The sequence below is a fragment of the Gymnodraco acuticeps genome, unplaced genomic scaffold, assembly GCF_902827175.1.
Source record: "Gymnodraco acuticeps unplaced genomic scaffold, fGymAcu1.1, whole genome shotgun sequence".
Taxonomy (NCBI): domain Eukaryota; kingdom Metazoa; phylum Chordata; class Actinopteri; order Perciformes; family Bathydraconidae; genus Gymnodraco; species Gymnodraco acuticeps.
The window spans coordinates 209,754-231,521 of NW_022990549.1; the positions used below are offsets into that span (position 1 = coordinate 209,754).

Genomic DNA, 21,768 nt, shown 5'->3' on the forward strand with positions numbered 1-21,768 from the left:
CACAACATTTCTTAGACAATCTTTAACCTTTTAGATTAGTTTGTCCTCAAGTGTATCTGTTAAAGTAGAAGTTTAAACTACTCTTTTAATCTAAAGGAAATTAGTTGTTAGGAACATATCTACTAGATTATAGGCTATTATGTAAAATCACAACGGCAAAGTACTCTTTTGCTAAATGCAGCAGGAGAGTGCATGCAGCCAATCAGTAGATGACGTCCTTTAACACATTGACCTACATTACAAATAATCGTTTCCCACTTGAAGAACATGCCGACAGAACATTGTATTATTGCGGCTGGTTGCACCCTGCCACTCCCAGGTGTGAATCCAGCTTAAGTTAATCTGTTAACTACCATATCTTGTGTGGTTAATTATAATAATTAGTATTATAATAATAAAGGGTGTTAGGATAGCACTTATCAAAAAGAGCAATAAAAAAGTGCTTTAAATGAGGTTTTTATGGTGTAGTTTAGGCACACCCCACATACTTAAGCTACGCCCCTTTTGCAGACAAGTATTTTGCATGTGTTTTAGTTTTAAAGTTCATTAGTGTTCAACAATCATCTGTTAACCTGTTAGGCCCCAAGCCTGTTTTTCAGGTTTCAGGCTCGAAAATGACATTCCCAGAACAAATGACCATATTTTCCCTTCTAAAAGGGTTACATTCATAACCTGTGAGTTGGATGTAGAAAAGTCAGAATCAATATAGATGCTTTTTATTTTAAAGAGAATCCAGATTGAACATGGTAAAAAATTGTAAATTAGTGTCCGCCCAAAAAATATGTTGTACTTATAGTGAAAACTAACCTTGGATGATGGGTTAGTAGACTAAAAGCTTTAGGAATCCAAAGTACAACATATAAGTACCCTGTATCAAGATTGATGCAAAACAAGTGATATTTTATCTTTTTAGACGGATTTAGCACAAAAAAAATCTCTTCTGGGGCCATTTGGGTGGATTTGACCTATCTCTGGCCCCCCTTGCTCGATTTTGACATGTGACATCTCTTCCTGACCGTTGGAGCCAATAGAATCGATGGGAAATCGTCCCATAGATTCTCATGTTAAAAAAAAAAGCTGGCGTTTTCGCACATGCAATCTTGTTGCAGAGTGTAGGAATATCCCTGCTCTGACGGCTAGAAACGGAAAAGCTGTTTTATGGCTTATAGATGATCAGAAATCATTTCAAAGGGGACACAGTCACATTGGATATTAACCTATGGATTAACTACAGCATCGTTTTTATCGTTTTAATGCCATTGAACACCAGTTTTGACCAAGGTAAGCCATGTTAGCGGTTGTGGCTACCTAGCGCCACATGTTTTGATGTACGTTTTTGTTGATAACGTCGCAAGTTTGTATCTTTCAGTGTTGAGGTGGGCGCCGTTAGATTCTGTGTCTTTACGATCATAAACGATGTGTTGGATGTGCACCTAGGATAAATAATAAGGGAGCTAGGAGTGATTTTCGGTGCAGTAATAGGTTAGCATTTTTCGCTCGGGGCTAATTCAGAGGGTCAGTGTTAGCATTGTGTGTTTGTTTTTTGTTTTTTTCTGTTAAAGATCAGTTAAAAAAAATTCCGTTATATGGATATAAAATATTCATAGTTGATTAAATATGAAGGTTCCTTAGACGTTGTTTCCTGCAAATCACGCGATTTCGGCCCCGAAACCGAGTCCGTGGGGCTTAAGAGGTTAATATCATGTATTAACTTCTTTTTTGTTTGTGAACAGGTCGGGGGTTGTGATGTTGTTCCGGCTTCCTCTGCTTAAAGACTGCATTTCCCATGGAGCAGTGCACCGACACGCACACTGTTGTACCATGGAGCCACCAGTCAGGTACGGAAACACACACACATTAAATTGTGGGTATTGTATTCTTCTTTTGTGACTTTTCAGTGTGTTTCTTCAGCTTCGTTACACACTCCAACACACACGCACACAAACATACATCATTTGTTTGTGCTATCAGCGATTACTCGTATTATTTAAAACCTAATTACCCCACCTCCGTCTACTCCTGCTCTTTGAGTAGATTAACCTTTGACCCCCAGTGTTGAAGGTGGAGTCGGCCAATCAGAAGGCTTCCTGGCTTTTAATCACAGGCTATGATTGGGTCATTTGAGCTGTCATCTGGTTTGATTAATAACCACAGAGCAGGAAGAGCTGTGATTACACTGAGCCCCAAGGCTGTGTGTATGTGTCATTTTGTGTGTGTGTGTTCGGTGAAGTAATGCTTTGCCAAGAAAAAGAGTGTATTGATATATGTATGTGTGTAAAAGGTGAGGTCATGTCTTCGTCTGTTTCTGCTGAGCCTGTCCTGGAAATTCTTGAAATATTATTATCTCTATGAAAAGTTAATATGCAGCCAATTTATCAAGACTGACTGTTACATTTTGTTTACTTTTTATCAATAGATTATACACAAATCTTTCATTAAGCAGCACAATTTACACAATCCCCCACGCATGTATACGGATTGTGACAAAAATATAAAAGGAAAATGCAAAAGGGCAGTTATGAACAAATCATTTTTTTCTAAATTAAACATACAAAATGTATTTTTTGTTTTCCGTCTCCCTGCCGCACACAAATACAATAAAAATACTTCAATGAAATGTTGTGCCAAAATGTTTTCCGCAGGTCAACAGCTGTTTTAATTTTCCATTTTGACTGGCTTGAGACACTTTAAAAGGAAACATGGAATTTCAGAGTTATTATCAAGTAGGCTTACACATACAACAATTTGTTTATGCATATGAAAACATTTTAAATAAAAATGTTTGAAAGAAATATAACGGGCAGTAAATGCAATTCGATTATGACGAGTTTGTGAAAGAACATCACTGGTGCAGATTTTTCTGTGTGAGTGTGTTTTCATGATGAAGTGACTCAAGTTCGTTGACAGACCTTCAAACAGAGCCGGCCAGTCTGCAGCACAAAATCACTCCCATATGTCTTCTCCCCCAACACACACACACGCCCCTTACACACTGCATACTGGCGCACAGAAAGAGAGCGCACAGAAAATGTGGATTAAAGCTACAAAATAACTTGGCAAAAATGGTTTCTTGCAATTGCACACACACACACACACACACACACACACACACACACACACACACACACACACACACACACACTGGACCACCTATATGTCTCTGTGGCCTGGCTGCAGTTTCCAAGACAGCATGGTGGATGAAACCGTCCGACCTCACTTCTGATTCCAGACCACCCACACACACTTTTCTCACACACACACACACGCACACGCACACACACAGTCTGCTATATATATCTTTACGTATTTGGGGAAAGTTGTCTATGCTCCAGTTTCCACTCCTTCATACTGGGATCAGACCAGTGCAGCAGCAAGGCAGAAAATCCACAAAAACACCACAGAAGAACAAAAAATGACTGACAGGAGGTGAGGGCGAAGAGAGGGCTTAACAGTAAACTTCCTGTCTCTCTGAGAAAGAGGTGGCAGTTCTCAGTCGCTATCAGAGCTAGGACTTCCTGTAGTGTGTGTTGGGGTGTATTTTCCATTACCTGGTTCCCACAATTCAGCAACAGTTTAAGAAGGAAGGGAAGAAGAGGGGGTGGCTGGTGTTGATAAGCTGACAGACAACTTCAAGGCAGAAGATGGAAAACACAGGGCTCTGACTATTACTCAGACCACATCCACCCTATTAGGTTTTAAAACAAACAACTTGTGCTACGTTTTACTCCTTGCTTGCAAAGTCTATAAAGTCGCGACGAGGGTTTTCTGGCGTTTTTGGTGTGCTCAAAGTTGGTCCAAAGTTGTCAGAGCTCTGACTTCTCTGTGTGTTTATTTTCCGTTACCTGGTTCCCACAAATACAGCAACAGTATGGAAAGGGGGAAGAGGAGGAGGGGGCTGGCGTTGATATGCAAAAAAAGTTTCTTCAACTTCAAGAAGGATGATAAACACAGGGCTGAAGAATTACTCAGACAGCATCGTTACTAATTGGCATACGTTTGGCTCTGTTTAACACCCAATGTCGACACTTCTCCAGCGTTCATGAACAACTAAAGCTCAGACTTTTTGAATATGTTGCGTTCAGTCTTTCTAAATCTGAATTTTCTCATCACATTTTCGTCCTGATGAATAACGTGATACAGGTGTTGCTGAGCTTGTTGTCTCTACTAGGGATGGGGCGTGATTTAACAGATTTTCAACAAGTTCATACTACCATATTTTGTTTTTTTACAAGATGAACACTGTTTTTGCCGGACCTTGCTGTAGGTCTTATGACCAGATCATAAGTCTTTATTAGTCTTTCAATGGGATTTGTTTTGTGTTACAGCAGCTAAGGTTCAATGCAACAACAAGAGAAAGTAAAGAAAAGCAAGATCAGTACATTAATATAATGCACAAGTAAACGGTTAGGATGCTAAATATCAGTGATTGACTGAATAGTTTAATTTTAGGTTATTGCATAACGATTTTGCTCAATTAAAAACAATTCAGACTTTTGTAACACTCTAATATTTTACCCAATTCATGTTTTACTCAGAGAATCACCTTTTAGTACTGAGACCAGGAACACTGAGTTACCAGCAAGAGCAGGAGCTGACTGGTTTAACTGGGAGCGTCTGCTCGGAGTGATTTATGATCCTAATTTCTTTTTTTATGGTCTTGAGTGTGTTTGTTTTATGGCTCAGTTGTGCCAGTGATGGATAGAAACGGGTCTAATTAATATCACCTTCAGGGAACCACTTTGTAATATTTTATTACTTAATAACCGTGCGGCTCAAAGTCTGATTATCCGCACGAGGCCGAGAAAAACTGATAACTTTTTATTGATTATTATTTATTAGGGCTGTACTGAATAGTTAGATGCCTCATGTCATGTATAATGATTGCACGTTTATTCATTGTGTTTAATGTTCATATTTTCCTCCGGATAAAGATTAGGCTAAACTAATGGCATTAGAATCTTACTATTCTCACAATTGGATCCTAGTGGTGACTGCGTAGAATTATTTCCAACTTGTGATATCTTATTTTTTTCCAATATCTCAAAGTCCAAAAGTTATCATTTAAAAAACAAAATCTATAAACGTTTTTCTAGTTCACCAAATATCATCATATTCCGTTTGTAAATGTTAATGGTACATTATAATTTCCAATATTTGGTAATGTGGTGTTCCACAGAGATCACTGTTAAGACAACTACTACTACCATAATGTATGTGAAAGATATGAAATCTGGAGTTTATTGTGGCTCTTTCGTTGCAAAAGGCAGAAATCTATAAATTAGTTTCCTGATGCTTCATAAAATATCAAATATATTGCCCATCACATGTGAGAGAGTCCCCGAGTAGATAAATGAATGAATAATTGAGCAAAGTATTATCATTACTAAGACAATTCTATTTACATTCAATTGTCAATTTAGAACTGTATTTTTGTAATTACATATTTACATTGCTGTACATGCTTCTAAAGTTACCATATCATGAGTTTCTGTCCTGTAATCAATCGTCTTAAAGATAATAGACATACAGATCAGGGTTTCCGTTAGCCGGTAATTACCGGTTTTTAGCTGGTCAAATTAATTCAAAACCGGTAAATTCAAAACCTGCCGGTCAAAATGTCTGGTAATAATTAGGGATGCTCCGATCGATCATAAACGGCCGATATTCACTCTTAATAGTTTGATCGGTGCTCTCTATAAAGGCCGATCAGGAGAACTGGATCTGATCGATATGGACATAAACGCGAGTGAAGTATAACCGGACGCCAGAGAGAGATCAGATCAGCTGCTGAGTCTGACAGAGACACGCAGCTCTGCATGATCACCTGAAGCCCCGCCCACTGTTTAGCGAGCTACATGAGAAACTGAGGGAGAGAGGGAGGGAGAGGAAAAAAGAGAGCATCCGTTTCTGCCGTGTTATTATTCAAAGTTAATGTAAACTTTTGAATAATGTACTTCATCTACTACAAGTAGTTTGTTTGAATGTAATAATTATGTTGTTTGTGGAATCATTTATTGAAAAATGAATCTACATTTTTTCGATCTGTTACGATTATAAACTGAAGCAATATAAAAATGAGCCCCGTGAACTGAGTTTTAAACATCAGCATATCTGCTCATAGTCCGGTAATTACCTGCTAACGGAAACTCTGCTACACAACTCTTATTATTATTATTGAAATATGACCGGTAAGTTTCAAATGTATCCGGTAAAATAAATTCTGCACGGACATTTGACCGGCGAGAAAAAATCCTAGCGGAAACCCTGATACAGATTATACATTAAAATTAAGAAATGCAATTATTCACAAGAAGCAAAGATCATTTGAAGATTTATTCAAACTCCATAGTTACTTGAAGATGAAGACGGTCAAGTTGTGATTTTTCTTTCTTTGCATGACAATTGCAACATAATGTAAAAGTACGCATTGTAATATCTGGAGGGAAACGGCATGTTCCTTAGATGTTACTGCCCGTACTACTCATTTACTAGGCCCTTCATTAACTATAGTTTACTAGTTAGAAACCACTAGTACGTTTGTTTGTGGTTATGGCATCAAATAAATCCAAGGAGACTTTTACTTTTCTGTTACCTGGTTCAAGAATCACCCTCGTAACGTTGTATTGAAGAATCATTCGTGGGATTAAATAATGGATGTTGATGAAGATGCAGGGAGGAAGAGTCCCGCAGCGGCGCTCACCGTGGCCCGGGGTATTATAAGATAATAGACATAAACATTAAACATTAAAATGAAGAAATGTAATTATTCACAAGAAGCAAAGATCATTCGCACTTTTGAAGCTCTATTCAAACTCCATAGTTACTTAAACCCCACTGAAGAAAGACAGTCAGAGTTGTGGTTCAAGAATCATCTTGTAATGATGTATTCAAGGCAAGTTTATTTATATAGCCCTTTTCAACACAAGGCAATTCAAAGTGCTTTACAAAAATGAAAAACATTGAGAGCATAAAACACATTTAGAATCATTAAAAAGCAAAGATAATAAAACATGAATAACAGGTACAGGAATATAAGTTGCAGTGTGAGATGAGAATAGTTCAATTAAAAGTAGTGGCAAAAAGAAAAGTCTTCAGTCTGGATTCAAAAGTAAAAAGAGTTTCAGTGGGCCTGAAGATTTCTGGGAGTTCAATTCAAGAAGAATTCATGGGATTAAATAAAGGATGTTGATGAAGATGCAGGGAGGAAGAGGCCCAGGGTATTCTTATGCTAATCCATCGCCGGGGATGAGGCGCAGAGCAGCCAAGCAAACAATGGCCGTGGAGCCAGAAAGTCTGGCTGCAATCTCTCAGGCCCTGAAAGGCATGTCGGGCAGAGAGGCTGCTGCAGCACCCAGAAGCCTGCCTGCAAGGAGGGGCCCCTGGAGGAGGGATGAGGAGGGAGAGAGAGAGAGGGGAGGAGGAGAAGGGAGAGAGGGGAAGAAGAGGGGGAGGGAAGGGGCAGCAAATGGAAATGGAGACTGGGGGAAGAAAATACAGAAAGTCAAAAGAAAGGTGATTTAAGATCCTGGAAAGCAATGTGATAGGATGCAGAAAAATAAATGCAAGAGTGGTGCAGGAATGAGTCCTTAAACCCTGAAATAAGTCGTCATTTTACTACTTCCTGTTTAATCAGAATACCTTTATTCGTCCCACAGAGGGGAAATGTACATTGTTACAGCAGAAAAGAGCCAAAGACAATGTTACCTAAGAAACAAAAACACATCCTGTAACAGTTGTAACAGAGGATTTAGCAGCCCTATCTATTGCACAGTTTTTAACGGCATATATATATATTGCACATATTGTACATTCATAGTCTGGATGTCGATGTGTTTTTGGTTAGACTCCGGAAATAAGGTCGGTGTTAAACACAAGCTGAAGAGATTAACGTTTTGCTCTATGACATAAACAAATGTCAGTAAATAACTCACTGGCGAATTCAAAAACGGCTCTTAACAAATGTTTAAATGAGACTACTAAATGTCATCTCACTGAACATTAGCTGCCGTTAGCTTAGCGGTGGTAACGTGAAGTCATGTGACGTTAGCTTATTTTCTTCAAAGGAGTTTGGATTGATATGAACTGTTATGTAAATATTCAAACGTAGGAAGCACTTTGTTCCTAGGCTTGAAAAATGCTATATAAATAAAATGAATAACCCACTGTTTGGGTCTATGTTGAGCTTCCTCCTCATTTTCTTTAATGCTGAATGACTTATTTCCCGTAAACCCATGAGCACATCTCTGGGAGGGCTGCCAGTGTTTCCTAAAAACTGACATTGCATTATTAATACCACTTACCTAAGCATTCATCATCATTTCTCCCACACTTGATGCTTTCTGGGAATGTAGGTGCAGAAAGCGTCAAGTATGTACAAAAATAAACATCCACTCGAAATGATGGACTAACGATTAGTCAAAGTATAATAATCTTATTATTACAGATATATATATGTTAAAATATCCACAATAAAATATATAAAAACAACTTGACCTGTGTAAGTTATGTAAGTTATGTAGTTGAGTGAATATCCCAGATGTTTGAGAGACGTGTCATTTTGATGCTTTGAGTAGCGTTTAGCGTTTACCAGAATAAACATTTGAGTGACTTTTTTTATCCAGTTTTAGGACACCCTATTACAACACACTTTTTATATCTATATGCTTATTAACTCTTTATTTAACTGGATGATAGATTGTAGTCATCGCACGTTTGGATAATTATCCAATGGATAGTTTTATTCACAGTTTTTACCACTTTTAACCAAAGGGAAGGAGAACTATGTGACATATTCTGCTCTCCTTCAAAACCTCCTGAGCTGGATCACAAGTTATCAGAGAAACTGTGAACACCCGTTAGCCTTTAGCTCGTAGCCCAGTGTCCAACAGAGAAACTCCGACTTCTGAAGTAAAACGGCTTAATTCAGTGTTTGTTGGGGGCTTTTTTTTCAGCCGGTCTGTTTGTGTTAGAGAGGAGAGGGAAAGACCTCTGTTAATAGTGCTGCTCTAGTAAAAACAATTCAAAATAAATATAGTCCTTCTTTAGTTTGAGTTCTAAGAGCTAGACCCCTAGCATCAGATAATGACATGAATTAGACTGATAAGAAGCTTGGGATGAAACTAATACGTGAAAACAAACGTTTCTCTCTCCCTCATTACTACATTTATTTGTAGAGCTCAGGAGCTGCCGGTCCTCCAATCAAGTCTCTTGTGTCGTTTATTTAGTCTGCTGCCATTCTCCCAGAGCAGGAAGTGGAGGCGCATTAAGGATTGATTATTGATGTCTGGCCCCTCTTAATGCAGGAGGAATTGGGGAGGGGGAGAATATCAAGACATGGATTATTAATGCCTAGAGTGTCATTATCTAGTAGTTTAACAGCGCTTAGAGGAGCTTAGTGATGTAAAGTTAGTAAATCACATGCAGGCACTGAAGCACTTTCCAAAACAAGCTGTCCTACATTTTGATTTCGTAAACACACAACCTTTCCATAAGTTAGTTTTGTGTTGTAGGCCTTGGTTTGCGAACATACAGCATTTTAGAGAAGTAGTTAAGTTATTTTTTTAAATGTCTTCCACAGTAAAAGAAGCATATTAAAAGGGGGTGTGGGTTGTGCGTTGGTGTTGGGATTAGGTGGTCACAGGTTCAAACCCCACTGCAGTCAGCATGTCGTTGTGTCCCCCTGGGCAAGACACTTCACCCCAAATGGCTCCTGTGGGGATTGTCCACAGTATTGAGTATATAAGTCGCTTTGGATAAAAGCATCTACCCAGTGACATGTAATGTAGGTAATATTTTTCTAAAAGTAAATTTGATGTATGCTATTGATCCTAAAAAACAAATTGTGTCTGTAGTTGCAAAACAATATCAAGGGCTAAAAGTTGGCTCTTGTCAAACTGTAGAAATAATTGGCATGTCAAAGTAAAGTCACAACAATGTTAGTATTGCAAAGTAGGGTTTTACATACAAGAAATTATCCTTGCTGTTTCTTGGTTTATAGGAAATAAACGTCATAAGAGAAAATTATAAGCAAGTACTGGAAAAATGGTAAAAAATAGTTGGAAACATATGATCACTGAGGTGCTATATTTAAATGGTTGATTTTGTCAAAATGTCATTTAGATTATTAAGTATATCTTATTTAAAGGAAAAGCAGGAAAAACATTCTTGATGAATGACTGCTTCATACATTTTCAGTACAGCATCTGATTATTTGAGTGTCAATTAACAAATTGATGAATCGTTTAAGCTCCACATAAAATTGAATACTTTACGTTAAAGTCATAGATTGACCAATAAGTCTGCAGTAGAATATCATTTTACATAATAGTTTTTTATTGCTGACTCCCTCTGCAGTCAAATGAAAAGTTATTATACCCAGTAGCTTTTTTTTTTAAGAGCTCTCTTTATTCTACAACTCTTTACCCTCCGCTTGGGTTTCCATCTCTCCAAATTTCCCAGCATCCCCGGAGCGGTGTGACCTCAAATTCCTTCCCCTGAGGGGGCCGGTTTATGGCTCAGTGGTTCCCTATAAGGGCGGGTTTATTCTGCTCAGGTGGGGCCGTGGACAATACGCCCTTTCATTCCCCGTCCTCCAAGATTTTTATGTCATGACGTCCAGGTATCCTGAGCAACGCCTGTTAGCTGAGGGACTCACTAAGGTGCAGATGAAGTGTCTGCAGGGAAAGGACACGGGTTCGAATCCCAAAGGAAGCAAGTCAGGAGGAAAATGATAGAGCTGCTATATTATCAGAAACAGGTTTATTACCAGGTAGGTTGACACGTACGAGGAATTTGTCGTGGTGCTTACATAAAAATAAAACAAACGTTTAAAAAAAAAAAAACAGATACGGAACGATCTTAAGAACATTATAATAACATTAAAAAATAAGGACAAATATAGTAAAATAAAAGCAAGATAAAGCAGTATTTACATTGAATATTATATCAAAAGATCAAAATCAGGATTATTCAAATATATATATATTTTTTAATCCATGTTTTCTTTTGTGAGTAAGGATCAGAATACCCCTACATTTAACATTCAACATGTTGCATCTTTTTAAAAATGTTCCATACAATTGGACTATCTGTCTACCCTTAGGGCTGCAGTTTATTAAAAAAACAATTGTGATTCGTCTGGCCGATATCTTTGCGATATGATCGGCGTTACTAGAGGAAATGATCATTTATTTATTCACAGTCTCATTGAAATATCTATTAAAATGAGGATCTGTTCCCAAAAGAGGATATTTTATTCACTCTGTAGAATACGGTTTGTGGCTTAGGACAAATTACATGTATGAATTGACTCTGCAAATAACTGCATTTTGCTTTAGATGTGCATTGAGTATTTGATATCTGAAGAAGTCTACAGAAACAAGACACTGGTGCATTAAAAAAATCTGTTGCTAAGGGAAGAATGAGTTTGTTGTTTGACGGAGAAGCACACCGAAGGATTTAGAGACAAGTTTGAACACGAGGAGGAGGAATGGAAGTTACCCGACACCCAGAGGCTTTTTTTGTAGGGTTTGGAGAAATGTGCATTTTATCTCTTTTCCTCTGCAAGTTGACAGATGTAATCGTTTGTTGTCTTTGAGTGAGACTTTCTGTGTGATTTTGAGTCTCCATGTCACTCGCTAGTCATATATATATATATATATATATATATATATATATATGTGTGTGTGCGTGTGTGCGCGAGGCGTCTTGCCTTGTGTTTTCAAAGGGAAATGGATGTGTTGGGTGATTTAGGAAGGGTGTGCTTCCTGTCTTGGGGGCTCACAACAGACGGTCCTTCCTGAACCTGCCTCGTCTTGCCCTCCCTCGCTCTGTCTGAGTGTGTGTATGAATGTGTGTATTTGTGTGTGTTATCTCACCATCCTGCTGTTGTTGTCGGTCTCTAAATGGAGCAAAGAGCGACTAACAAACTCCAGTTTTTGTTGTGGCAGCGAGGTGAAAATATTTCCACTTTTCTGTTATCAACACACAGATCATTCACTCCCTCTCATATAAAAAAAAACACACACACACCTTTGTTATGAAACCCAAAACTACCATGGCCTTTAAACACGTAGTGCTGATCTCTTAAAAAGATTCAGTCGATACTAATACGTGCAGTTTAACAGATACCAAATAAATTATTATAAGCATTTGCCTTTTAGGGGTTATGCTTTTTTTAATTATTTGCTTTTGATATAAAAACTAAATTTTACAGGATTACATTTGAAAATATGATAACGTTATAATTTACTTTCGCCAAATACGAATAATTTGTCATTTAATTGGAACCTCCGTTAGCGTTAGCTGTTAGCTCCGTTATTTTCCCAAGCCCTGCTTCCACTTCCCGCTCTCCTGCTGTTTTTAACACAGATTTTGTTGTTTATATTTAATGAGTCAGTACTTAGTTCAGTTTGTCTTCAATTGTAACTTCTAACATTCCTTTCAAATGAGTTGGGACCAAAATGTCCTCATATGGATTTTAGCTGGTAATTGGTCCTCACAAAGATGGAAAAACAAGCACACACATCCACTCTTTCACACACACTTTCCCTGTCTCACATCCCAATACGCTCCCCATTATTCACTTTCAATAATACACACATGCACACTTACTCATGTACAGTGTGTGTGTATGTGACTGTGTGTGTGAGACTTTGTTCTCGGCCTCTTCAGCCAGAAATGTGTGAAAAGTGGGTCACAGGTCGGACCTCTTTGTCCCCTTCGGGCAAATTAAAAGTGACGGACACCGGCCACGCATCACCACTAATTCCCCCCTCCCCACTCTCACACACACACACACACACACACACACACACACACACACCACACACACACACACACACTCCATCCCTCTCGGCGCCTACTAATTGCGACATGCCGTTATCAGGGCCAGCGCCGGCAATTTGCAGAACATCCCGGGACAAATAATTTGGTAGTTAGTCGGACCGTCAGAGGCCAGTGTCGGGCCTTCAGGGGCCAACAGGTCACGGCACACTGAAGACAGGGGGGGTGGGGGTCCTAACCTAACCAATGAGGGGTTGGCTTTCATTTTAGTGATAGGTTTAAAACTCAAGGATGTAGATCAGGCACACCTTGGCAAAGAGGAGAGAGTGAGCAAAAAGTCATGATACTCAAAATGTAAGACAATATTTAAATTATAATATCAAGATGTAACATTAAAATATTGCCCATCCCTGACTTAAATCTGTACATATGTAATGTTATTAACAAGTAAGTGATCTAAGTCAAATCAAATCAAAATGTTTTATAGCCCCAAATCACAAGAAATGCCTCCAAAGGGCTGTACAAAGCAAATACAAACGTCATAGCATAAAAATGATTACAACATTATACATCAACATAGGTATTGCCATGTGATAAAAGCATGTGACTGAAGTGATGGTTATGTTGAACGGAAACTAGGTGGTGGAAATCTATACTGTTTACTCTTATAAATACTGAATGCGTTCACTTACCTTGCATCTTCTTATTCTTCTTCTTTAGGGTTTTGGACCCAAAGAGCCAGTGAGACAGAAGAAGACCTGATATTGTGATATCTCCCATCATCCCTCCTCCTCCCTGAACTCCTGCTGAGGATTAAAGACTTTTATCAGGAGTTATCAGATCTCAGAAAGCTCCAGATTCCGGTTCAGGTCCAGCTTCAGTCTCAGGTTCTGCTGCAGGATGGCAGGTCCATCGCTCTGTCTGGCTGTCATGGCCGCCGCGCTCCTGCTGACCCTCAGAGCCGACGGTAAGACATTTTAATTCATTTCACTGCAAAAACCCAGAAACACACATACACGTGTGTGTGTGTGTGTGTGTGTGTGTGTGTGTGTGTGTGTGTGTGTGTGTGTGTGTGTGTGTGTGTGTGTGTGTGTGTGTGTGTGTGTGTGTGTGTGTGTGTGTGTGTGTGTGTGTGTGTGTGTGTGTGTGTGTGTGTGTGTGTGTGTGTGTGTGTGTGTGTGTGTGTGTGTGTGTGTGTGTGTGTGTGTGTTTGTGTGTGTGTCCGATTTCTAATAATAAACGCAAATATTATTCGATTTAATGTTTTTTCAGGACATTTTTAACATTAGAGATTAAGTTGTGCTTAATTATGTGTAAGTGTACACTTTAGTTAAATATCAATAAATTAATTCCCAATTTTATAATCTACTTAATTTGATCTAATATTTTGATCTCACTGAATTATAAAAAACATTAAAGTCATATAAAAAAGTTACATAGAAGTGAATTTAAACGGCTAAAAAGTAATTTTAAAGTAACTTTAAACTATTAAATATGACATTTAAATTATTTTAAATCAAGAAGCTTCAGTTATTTTTTTTCTCCCACATTGTATAAAAACATCAGAAAATGAGTTGTTTAGCTCTTTTAAAAAGGACTGTTGCTAAGAAGATGTTAAATCTTACTACAGAGGTTGTCGGGACATTAAACGTCATTTACACTTTAAAATAAATCCTAAAGTGTTGTTCCCTTGTGAAGATTTTCCTGCAGAACAGAACCTGTATCATAAACGCTTGTTTGTAATCCGCTGAGTAACTCATTAACCCTGCAGCTTGTTTTCAGTGAGATAAGCAGCACTTTAACATGAAAAGTAATTATGTTCCTCCTCTGTAATCACCGCCCTCCTCCCTGTGCACTCAGATCTGTATCACAGCCCTTTTGTTAAGGCTGTGATTACGCGTGTATTGGCCGATAAAAGAGAGACTTTAACATGAACCTGTGGAAACAAAACAGAGGACAAATACAGTCAGAAATGTTTCCACTGCTCGATTTAGGCCCTAGCCACACGGTGACGAAACGGGTCGTATCCGCTACAGTTCTCTAACTTATAGACGGTTCGGCCACACGAGGCCGACAGGGAAACGCGGATAACGATTACGTCAGAGGGGGAGGAAAAGAGAGACTCCGTGTATAATTCTTATATTATTATATAGAGTCGTTATTCATTTGTTTTAAAGCTCAATAAATAACAAAGAAAACCTCTGACCGGCACTTTTATAATTTTGTCCAGAAGATTTCAACTTTAACGGACATGTTGACCGGCGGGAAAAAATTCTAGCGGAAACTGCCACACGGTTCCCTCGTTCCTTGGAAGAGGCGGAGAGGTGGGTGTTTTTCATCTGCTGGCGGAGAGATTTACAGCAGGAGCACACGCTTGCCTCGGGGATGGAGAAAAAGAGCCAGAGCCCTGCATCTCCCCACCTCTGCTGCTAAATCCACCGCGGAGAATAAACAGAAGGGCAACCATGCTCGGGAAGTCTTCTTCGCTGCTTTTGGTGTATTATGTGGCGGAAGTACAGCGCCACTTACAGGCCCGGCGTATGTACTTCAGCGGGTCGAGCGGTCTCGTGTGGACGGACACGTTTCTGGTGCCTATTGCGTGTGGATGGAAGACTTTTTTGATATCGAATTCGGTTTGTTTTCGTTTCCGTGTGGCTAGGGCCTAGGTTTCTGAAATAACTTTGATTTCTTACTTTTCACAAAGATGATCAGAGTTTGGGAAGTTTTTAAGCTTCTTACATGTCAGTTAAACGTGACTTTAATTGTTGTTTTCTAGGACAGTGCAACTGAGCACGATAACAAATTAACTATCTAATGCAATTTAATATTTTAATGAAATTATTGATATTTATTTGGCATCTTTAGTTATCTTGTCATGTTCTTGAAGTAAGAAATGTAGTACAATCTAAAAAATGATCACACTTGCACATAAGTAGAGAAACTATCTTGATCAGATCATTCCTTCATTTCTAAATCATTCATCTTATTTATTGGAGATGAGATGCTTTTTATCTTGGTTTTATATCATTAACATCTTTTTCTGTTTACTTGCTACAAGTTTCACACTGTCACAGATGAAACAATGATTCGGTGAAAACATTACTAAAGAAATAACATTTCCAGCAACACAGTAAGCAAACTGTCTTTATGATTTGAAAATGATCAACTAAATTGAAAAGTAAAAATTGATGATTTAAAGATAATGGCTTTCTTCATTTCGTGTTAAAAAGAAAATCTTGTTAGAATGAAGCGAGTAAAGACTGAACATTTTGCATGTTAACAGGTTGTCGGGCTCCATTTTGTGGGTGTGAAAATGCCATTTTACTGCAAAGAGACGCAAACAGGGAATACATCTCCCTTTTATCAAGGATAAGTCTGCATGTGTTATTAGTCACAAAAAGTGCAGCTGTGAACATGAGAAATGTCTCCTTATGACCTACAAACACACAGAGAGCAGGCTAATAAGCGCAGGGCGGTGCTGACTGTGATTGACTAACTCGTCCACACACACACACACACACACACAGACGCACTAATCTTGAAAGGAAAAGTGGAGACTTTCTTTCATCTTATCAAACTGTTTTCCACTCGTCACCTCCGTCTGTTGACTTCATCCCTTCCCCCTGAAAAGCCCTTACATTTATAATCAATTGGTCTTTTATTATTATTTACAATTAAAGACATCAATTATTATCCGTTTTATTGTTGTTGCTCTGTTGGAGGAGCCTGTGACCTAAGCATTTCATTGTTCATAACTACACTGTAGCTATGCACACATGACAATAAAAGCCTTGAAACCTTGAATCAATTAAATCAATGAGGAATTATAAAATCTAAAATCTTTAAACATGGACCATCAATACCATTAAAGAGGGTTTCCCAGCCCCAGCAGCTGTATCTTTGCCCTCCACCTCCTCCTGCAGGAAGCTGTTGGACTGATTGTTGCCGCTCTCACTTCCTCTCGGCACATTAACCACTTCCTGTATGGCGCTGAACGAGCTGTCAGCGGCGCTAAATGCTCCAAACAACCATTGTTCTCCGGAAATATCCGTCAGTCCCTCTGGAGTCATATTCACTCTTTGAAACCCTTTGAGTTTATTTCCCCTCGAGATGCTGTAGATTTCAAATGACCAAAGGTTGTTTTTTCAATTCAGACACATTTTGTAGGAATACTACCTCAAAAGTGAGTCTTTAAAAATCAATTACTCACCATATGTTACCTTTTTAAAGGAAAAGGTCTCCCAGAAGTCATCAGGTTTTTTAGTTTATAACATTATAGAAAAGAATAAAAGCATATTAGGAGTCTTTAGTAATTGTTGCCATGTGAGGTCATTTTCTTAAGCAAATTCAACTATTTCATGATTCCACCACATTTTTTTTAGTACACATTAACCCCAAGTGCTGTTTGTCTTGCATTAGCATGTTAAATACCCATTCATAACGTTGTGGGTTTCCATTGGGTTTAATCCTACCATCGTTATTTCTTAGCATATTTGCAGATGGTCACTAACACTGGGTCGTAAAGTTTCTCTGCGTGAGATCATTACATTGCATTTAGCTGACACAATAGGCGCATTCACACCGCAGGACTTTCCCTGGTACTTTGGTTCTTTAGTTCCGTTAGTACCAATAATGTCGCGTTCACACCGCCGGGACTACTCAGTGCCGGGAACTCTTTTGGCCATTTTCAGTCCCTGCTAGAGAGGTGGTACGAACCTGGTGATAAAAGAGTGCCAATTTCTATTATATTTATATTGGCTGGGCGAATTGCAAACCACGCCCCGTTAGACTCTGATTTTTTTTGTTAGGCAGCCATTTTTTTCCTCGCTACAAAACCACATCCACACCTGAGCGAGTTGGTTGTTTGTACTTTAAAGCAGTTATGACCACACGTACTACAACACCGGAGCGGTGGAATGATGAGGAAGTGTCGCCGCTTCTGTCAATTTACTCCGAGGGCGGGATGCAGCAGCTTCTACAGAAAGCAGTTCCCAACTCCAAATGTTTTGAGCGATGTTCGCAAAAGCTACTTGAGCTGGGAATCGTGCACAGTGCACACGGATGCCGGGTAAAAATAAAGAAACTCAGGCAGGACTATACAAACATTAAAGACCACAATAATAAGAGTGGTAACGATTTTCTATTGTTATTATATATATATATTGCCACTGTTTTTTTAATACTGACACCTAACTTGCACTAAGGTGTGTCTGCTGCTATATATATATTGCCACTGTTACATTGTTTTGAAACTACTTACACTTTATTTTACATTTCACACTTTTATTTAACTTCAATGTACATGCATACGACAGACCTGGAACAGCGTGATGCCGTTATTGTTATGTCTTGACTGTGCAATAAAACAAACAAACTGGCGAAGCTTTATTTATTGTGTCCCACCCCAAATTTGCAGAATAGAAGAATGTGAGAGCAGACAGGTGTCGGTGGTTGAATGTATCTACAATGTTGCAACCTTGTGCAGCAATGGCAGAAACACAAGTCTTACACACAGAAACACAAGTCATTTATCATGTCATTTGTTTTAGATAAATAAGGGAAAACACCAAACAAGGGTTAATGTCCTTTTCCAGAATCAGCCTGAGGGGGTAATTTATAATAAATACATAAAGATAAAGTCCATTGTTATAATGGGGTATTTTATTTGTAAATTACCCTTATGAACTCCATCATGTCTGAGGTCGGAAAGTAAACAAACGCCTCATACAGCGGGTGGGCTTTATACCCCCTCCCCCGTGTAGTTCTTCTTCTCTGTTTTTTTTTTGTACTCGCCGTGAAGTGGTTTTGCGGCCTGCCAGTAAACCCAGAGAAGAAGAAGACGAAGTGACGTCAGCGTAATCTTGCCTCAGGGAAAGTACTGCGGTGTGAATGCGATTGGCACTAGCCCCATGGCGGATTCAGTGCCGTGGTACTTTAGTGCCGGCACTAAAGTACGGCAAGTCCTGCGGTGTGAAAGCGGCTAATAAGTGCATTCGACCAAGAAGATACAAACTTGACGAAAACAGAATCATATAAGTACATCAGGTTTCATGGAGCCAAAACATTTCAAGTGCTACTCAACTGGCTTTAGATAAGCCAGTGCTTTGTTAGTAATTGTATCGCTCGAAGTGGAGTCGAAAGAGATGAGTTTCAGTCTGCGCCGGAAGGTGTGTAAGCTTTCTGCTGTCCTGATTTCAATGGGGAGCTCATTCTACCATTTTGGAGCCAGGATAGCAAACCCACGTGTTTTTGCTGATGGGAACTTGGGTCCCCCTCGCAGTGCGGGTGCAGCGAGTCGTTTGGCTGATGCAGAGCGGAGTGCACGTGCTGGGGTGTACAGTTTAACCATGTCCTGGATGTAGGAAGGGCCAGATCCATTCGCAGCATGGTACGCAAGTACCAGTGTCTTGAAGTGGATTCTAGCAGTTACTGGAAGCCAGTGAAGGGAGCGGAGGAGCGGAGTGGTGTGGGAACATTTAGGAAGGTTGAAGAGCCGCTGCATTCTGGATGAGCTGCAGAGGTCGGATGGCACATGCAGGTAGACCAGCCAGGAGGGAGTTGCAGTAGTCTAGGCGTGAGATGACGAGAGCCTGAACCAGAAGTTGCGTCGCTTTCAGAGCTGTCTGCAGACCAAACAGATCCAAAACTGAGCGTCTACTTTAAGAAACTGGGACAAAGCAGGAGCTAAAACAAGCGCTCCCCAGTCTGCTTTAACCCACATTCTTGCCTTCATACTGTCTTTCTTATATTTTACTTGATGACCTTATCCTGTGTCAAAGCCGTTATATTAACAGCCCAGTTTATATCGTATGTTCTCGTAGTATATTTAATGTTTTGTATAATTATAACACATTTTAATTCATACAGTGAAGCTCAAAGTGCTTTACATTATGGCTTTAAAAAACATAAAAGCAGTAGGAAGAATACAAAATAAGTCCAATAAATCAAACAATTCAAATAAAGACGGATCATTTAAATTCAAAAACTAAAACATTGAAACATCGACTCGAGAAATGTGTGAACAAGTGATATCTTCAGTTGATTTAAAATGAATATTAATTGTGTGAATTAATAGTTTCTTAGTGTATTAAGCGTCCAAAAAGTGTATAAACTGGCCATCTAAAAGGCAAAGATACGTAGTTTAAAAAGTATTATGGGGACCTATCATGCAAAATGCACTTTTTGATGTCTTTTATACATAAACATGTGTCCCCGGTGTGTCGGGGAACTCACGCAGCATCAGAAAATAAAACCCTATCTCTTTTCCTCCGTACCCAAATCTCTAAAAACGGGGGAACAATGGAGCTGATCCAGATTTGCGTCCGATATGACGTAATATCTGAAATGTGGACCCACGGCCCAATCAGAAACGTTGCTATCAGAAACAATGCCCAACTGTTTTGGACGTAATATGGTCGGTGTTTACATTAGCATCGCTAACACTCAGAGCTAACCTGTACTGGAGAGCATGTGTGTGAAGAAGCAGGAAGTAAAAAGGAACTCACCTTGTGGTATAACCGGCAAGAGAGAAAGCCTTTGAGCTCCAAACTGTTTCAGAGAGAATCCTTGATAATCCATGATATGGCGTTTCATCACGGCAGCATTTAGTTTAGACAGTAGCTGCCGGGTCCCGCATGAGCTCAGCCCCCTCCTTTTTATTTTATCAATTTTTTTTAAAGCTTTATACCCCAAATCAGCACTTTAGAAACAGGAAGTGAAATAGAGGGATATGAGGCATGGCTAGAATGGGTGATCTGTTTGGTATTTTGAGCTAAACACTTCATAGACATGTTTTTTATATATTTTTATATATCTGAGACCTATGCTATAAAAATAGCTTGATAGGTGACCTTTAAGATAACATAAACCGTAACCAATCCTTAGTGAGAAATGTAGTTGCTGCAGCATTATGAGGAAAGAAATAAGTAAAGATAAATAAAGAAAAGTATAAAAAAAACAGTTATATGTACATTAAAACTAAAGTCAAAATAGAAAATCATATTTATTCGCAATTTTTACGTGGTTATTAATTGCAACTAAGGGTTAATGTGAATAGTTGACTTTGTTTCCCCCCTATTAATTGTAAAGTCCACCTAAAGATATTTACTTCACAAAAATAAACGTATGGCAAAGAAAAGCTGTTTTTTAAAAGCCACAACAACCAAAATAGCTGCCTGTTATTACTTCCCTTTAATCGATTCTCTCAGCCGTATTGATTTTGTCTTCACCACCAGTTTTATTATCTTAATAAGTTGCATATTTGCAGACAGTGAGTCATCGTTGACTAAAAACCAAGTCATAAAGTTTCTCTGCAAGAGAGCAGACAACTGAGGGTCTGCAGACCACACAAACTCAGCGTCCACGTTGTGATTCAGATATTTCAAATGAAACAAGATTTATATTTCTTTAGATGCTGTGCCTTTAAGAGTGTGATTACCCAGCATGCTCCCTGCCAGACCTCAGTCTCCACTCTGACTGTCGGCACAATTAAGCACACATGTGGACGGAGACAGAAACACAAGCAGCCATTTCCAGCCTCAGCACAACCATGTTTTATATTTAACAATAAAAACATGTATACTGCAAGTTTTCTTTGGTTTATCTAATAATAGTATTTTAAAGCTCCTTTGTAAACATAAAGCTCAACTTAAAGGTCACCTATCATGCTATTTTTAGGCAATACCATAGGTCTCAGATATATAAAAAAATGTAAAAAACAGGTTTTGCTCAAAATACCAAACAGATCACCCATTCTAGCCATGCCTCATATCCCTCTATTTCACTTCCTGTTTCAAAATTGCTGATTTGGGTATAAAGCTTAAAAAAAAAAAAAAAAAATGATAACAAAATAAAGAGGAGGGGGCTGAGCTCATGCGGGACCCGGCAGCTACTGTCTAAACTAAACACTGCCGTGATGAAACGCCATATCATGGATTATCAAGGATCTGAAACAGTATGGAGCTCAAAGGCTTTCTCTCTTGCCGG

The 21,768-nt window shown here is 38.9% G+C and overlaps 1 protein-coding gene across 1 annotated transcript in view; it reads left to right on the forward strand.

Annotated features, from left to right (window-relative positions):
• Window positions 1–21,768, forward strand: part of LOC117553449 (bone morphogenetic protein receptor type-1A-like) — a gene marked incomplete in the record, with an annotated part of 53,611 nt that overhangs the window by 19,925 nt on the left and 11,918 nt on the right. The window contains 2 exon segments of the mRNA XM_034227377.1: window positions 1,734–1,838; window positions 13,504–13,750. Of these exon segments, the coding sequence (XP_034083268.1) occupies window positions 13,684–13,750 (67 nt within the window).